The 4,880-nt window shown below is 40.6% G+C and overlaps 1 protein-coding gene across 1 annotated transcript in view; it reads left to right on the plus strand.

The window, feature by feature from the left end:
• Positions 1–185: 185 nt before the first annotated feature.
• IRAK1BP1 (interleukin 1 receptor associated kinase 1 binding protein 1) overlaps positions 186–4,880 on the plus strand; it is a 12,034-nt gene continuing 7,339 nt past the window's right edge. The window contains exon 1 of the mRNA XM_005421204.3: positions 186–446. Coding sequence (XP_005421261.3) covers positions 186–446 — 261 coding nt within the window. The remainder of the gene's footprint in view (positions 447–4,880) is intronic.

Consider the following 4,880-nt stretch of genomic DNA (forward strand, 5'->3'; position numbering starts at 1 on the left):
AGCCGGCGGGGTGCGGTGCCATCCCGCCGGAGCCGGCCTGAGGAGAGGTGCCCGCGGAGGGCCTTGGTGCCGGAGGGAAGCGGGGGAGTGATGGGTTTGGAGCTCTCGGAGCCTCGGGAACCGCTGGGAAAGCCTGCCTGTCTTTGGAAGGCTGCAGCCATGCCAGCCCCAGGAGAAAAGGTGGAATGTCGCTACCCGGGCTTTCCAAGAGGTTGCTTGTTAAGCATGTGAAAGGCGTCCTGCTTCGACTCCCACGGTGGTGGAATCGCCGTCCCTGGAGGCGTTTAAGGAAAGGCTGGACGTGGGTCTCAGTGCCATGGTCTATTGACATGGTGGTGTTCAGTCTAAGGGTGCACTCTATGATACCAGAGGCCTTTTCCAACCTAATTATGTTATTTGTTGGTGTAATACAGCATTCGCCCGTGCAGGCAGGTGAAACTGATAAAGTAGTACACAGCAGCATAACCTGTACCTGTGTGTGTCAGAGTAACTGTGATGACCAGAGCTTAGTAGCAAATACATACAGAGCTCTTTCCTCTCCCTCTTTCTTGTTCTACTTACGTAGAGAGGTTTTGAAAAACATGGGATATGATCAAGATAGCTGAAGTGACAGAAACCCCTTGTGGACCCAGAAAGTTCCTTTACCACAATGACTATTTTAGCCTCTGAAAGCAGTTTTGCAACAATGAAAAAAAGCATAGACTTACCTTTAAAGCTCTGTCCAAACAGTAAATGCTCCATAAGGGTGATATTTGTCCTAACAATCGGGCTGATGATGTTTTTGGACTTCACAAAAGAGTTTTGGACAGTGTTCCACACATAGGGCTCTTAAAAACAGAAAAAAAAAATTGGTCTTTTATGGAATAAGCAGTTCTTTTCAAAAGTTACTTCTTATTTATGTTCCCTAGAAGGTTTGTGCCTTTTGAGTGTATTCGCAGTTAAGCTGGGGGGAAAGGGAGATGATCAGGTTTGCTATAAACACTAGATTATTCAATGGAGTAGAAAGGAATTGCAGAAGGGTTTCCTGATACTGCGTGATGGTACAGTGCAAGTCAGAGTTAGTTAATGCAAAGTAGGAGAGTCAGTTACTCAGCCTAAACACTGATGTGCCACAGTGAAATTGCATGCCCACATTTCAGATGCTGCATGCATTTGAAGATAAGTACTGGCACCAGCTTTCATTCCCAAACAAAATAGGATTCTGTGGGGTTTTTTTTGAACTGTTTTATGCTGTCACTGTAGCATCTATACAAATTGTTCAGGAATAAAGAAGGCAGTAAAGAAGACCACTTCGCCCCTGCAAAAGCTCATATTGCAGCTCTGGGACGAGACAACAAGGGGATATGGAGGCTGCATTGGGCTAGGTGATGTTCATGCCTGGGTGCATGTCTGTCACAGGCAGCATTTGTCATGGGTTCCATTGCCATCGGGATGACTTCTTCAGCCAAAACTGGTGCATTTTTGTAAGGGATTACAGGTTAAATGCCTTCAGTGTCTATTGAGTGAGTTAATAGGAGTTTAAACTGGTGAATTTTAAGAGGAATGGGAGAAGACAATGCAATTCAGTATGCATTCATTCCTATTAGTAGAGAAAATGTCAACCTTTGTACTCACCACCATGGTGAGCTATCAGATTATGGGACATTTTTGTCCTGAGTGTAATTAAATATATGTTCTTCAGAGCATGGCTGTATTAGAAAAGATAGTTGCAGATATTTACCCCACAGTGAATCCGAACAACTGAATTCCAGTTTTGGCTTGATACTGATTGAATTGGGACAGCAAGGAGCATCCAGCATGTAGTGGCTGGCACACAACAAGAGTAGGCAGGGTGTTAAATCGGTGAGTGTGCTTTAGAGGGGCTGTGTGCACCACTACAGGCTAGAAAAAAGGATTGCAAACTGAAGTACAACTTGGACAAACAAATTACTTCATTTGGGTTTATAACAGGTTCAGAAAAGTAGTGTGAGCAGGCAAGCAGGGTGGAGAGTAGGCTGTTTTTACAATGTGAGAGTATTCAGTGTCTTATTATAGTTACAATAATTTCACAGTAATCTTTTTCGAAGATGCTGTGTGTTGGAGAATGGAAATGTTCTTTCCACTTAGTTGAGAGACTGTGAAATGCTGCTTGAGTTGTGGGTTTCTCAGTGTTAGCAAAGTGTTAGCTCTAGGGAACTCTGAGAAAAACAACATGAAGTTATTTTTTTTTCAGAGTAGTTCCCCACGGTATAATTTTTAGTGCTTTGTTTCATCCAGTTTTAAATCACTCTACTGCTGGAGCTTTTATTGGCCTTGCAGCTTTTCCACTAACAACTCTCACTGCTGGCAATTTGTTCTTAACTGCGTTTGCTAACTTCACTTGCGGCTAATACCATTCTAGACAACTGTAAAATTAATGTCTCTTCACAGTCTCCATATGGTTCTAGTTGTTGCAAGCTTATCTAAGGCCTCTTTAGAAATCATCTAACTATGCTATATATTTATTTTAATTAATCCACAGAACAATTTTCTTAACCCTATTGTTGCTATAGTAGGAAGTCTGTGAGATGGGAAGTGCATAACCTTTGCAGCAGCAGGAGCTTGCATTAGCAGCTTCTCAGGAGGCCTGGGGGCAGCACCTGATTTCCATATACATTTACACAGAATTTTAATCAGAAATAGATGCACATAGTGGCATTTATTTATAGAGTGCTGTAAGTATATGCAGCACTTCAGAGCACAGAATGTGGTTTCCCCATTGATTTTACTTTCCCTGCAGCCTTCAAAGCAATCTCCCTTAATCAGCCCAGCTGCTCAAAAGTAACATTTTCTTCTCTTTCTCTAGAAGCAAACAGATTTTATATTTGCCAGCTATGATTTATTTGAGAAATGGTGTGGAGATGACACTTGTTTTCTTTAATGGTGATATCTAACTGTTGGCATTGGCACCATGTTTAAAATAACAGTGATAATATTTGTTGTACCTGTCAGTGTTGTAGAACAAAACAAACCATCTAGCAAAATATATCTGGTAGGCTCTGGGTTAGAGATTGTCTGAACTGGGATACCTCCCTTGGATTTATGTGCAATATTCTTCATATTTCAAAACTTATTCAGGAGTCACAGTTATGGATGCACATCCATACAGTCAGTTAAAAAAGGTTTTAAAGTTTGCTGACTTAGTTGCAAAATCTCCCAATGACAATGTATCTCTGACTGAAGGTAAAAACCTGTGTAAGGCATCGCCTTTTTTATGTTACTACATATTTAAAGAAATATCTCTAGAGTACCCTGCATTTGCTGAGTACAAATCTACTTTTTGTCTTTCTTGTAATAACTGTTACATATACTTCTGTTATTTCTTCTTTAAGCAGCAGAAACTTTTTCACCATGGGGTTTTGGGTTGTCGCTCTGTCATCTCATGCCAAATAGACCACACAGGGTGTGGGGATGAGAGGCTGGAGCACAGCTACCCAATCCCAGAAGGTGCTCACCATCCTTAACTATCTGGAGACGCTGTGGATGACTGTCAGGAGACAGGAGCGTACATCAAGGCTCTCATTAACCATTTCCATAGTGCCAAGATCAAAAATGCCATGATCACATGGAAGAAGCTAACTCTTGATTGTTCAGATATCTTTCTTTTTTGATAATGTAAGGTTATACTGGATATATCAGTTCAAATGTACAAGTGGATTTTAAGAGACATTTTCAAGTGTCTCCAGATATTTTTTATTTACAGTTACACATATCAGCATACATTACCCAACGGGCATTAGCATACATTCCAAACTATAAACGTTTTCCCTTGCTCAGGCTTGGCTTGTGTGTCATAAAATGGTCTCATAGTTTTGTTAAGTCATTAGCCAGGAGCAGAACACAATTTTATGTGCAGATGGGCTGTTCTCTTAGTGTGTTGTTGCATACTTGTCTCCTTGAAGTATGCTTTTGCTAACTTACCCATTTGGTTTTTTTTCTTGTTCTCTTCTGGGGAAAAGAGCAGTCATTCCTATAACCAGACAATGTCATGAGGGTGGACACAATGGTCCTGGGACTAAGACATTGTTCAGAAGTAGCAGATAGGAGGGACTGTAAAAGGTTAGGTTCAGTTGAAAAGAGTGAAAATATAAAGCAAAGCAATTTCTAGACTTGATATGCTCAATGGGATATCGATTATCTTTTTCATTTTTATTTTAGAGCGCCTGAAGCAGTGATGTGATGCCACATAAAAAATTGGCTTTATGAGCAGAATTCACTAGTATGATTCTGTTAAGAGTTGTTCAGTGGCTTCTGGGGTGATTGAAATACCAATATTGTTATATTGGTTTAATTATTTTTTGTGATTCTTGGCCCACAGATTTAGAAAATAGAGAAAGTTATTCCAGGTGTCCAGAATACCTGAACTGCAGCTTTCCCTAAGTCACAGTGAAAAGTATTTCTTCTGGGGCTATTGCAATCAAATGGGTATTTCCTCAGCCAAAATATTAATAGTAGACATAAACAGTAGGGAAGAAAAATTTTTGCTTTTGAAGTAGTCTCAGTCTTGATTCCAATTTAAAATTCTCTTGTCTCCTACCTGTCTTTTCCATATCTTTGTGTGAACACAGTCACAAACAGAAGCAAAGTATCTAACAGAAAATGTATCACAGAAGGCCACCTTGTTATGACTTCAGCAATTATTTCATCCATTTATCTTCAGTAGCACATACTGCTACTGTCACATTTGGTGGGATTAAAATTAGCTGTGAAGGAAATTTTGTAATACATGGTGCAAAATGGTCTTTCACTCCATAATATTGATCTTGCCATAGCACTTGATGCCACGGGATGGCAGTGTCCTTAAATACACAGGAACCTTGGGAGGGCACAGCCAAATTCCAAGGCATGGATCTGCTCAGCAG

This window comes from Geospiza fortis, unplaced genomic scaffold, assembly GCF_000277835.1.
Source record: "Geospiza fortis unplaced genomic scaffold, GeoFor_1.0 scaffold190, whole genome shotgun sequence".
NCBI classification, from domain to species: Eukaryota; Metazoa; Chordata; class Aves; order Passeriformes; family Thraupidae; genus Geospiza; species Geospiza fortis.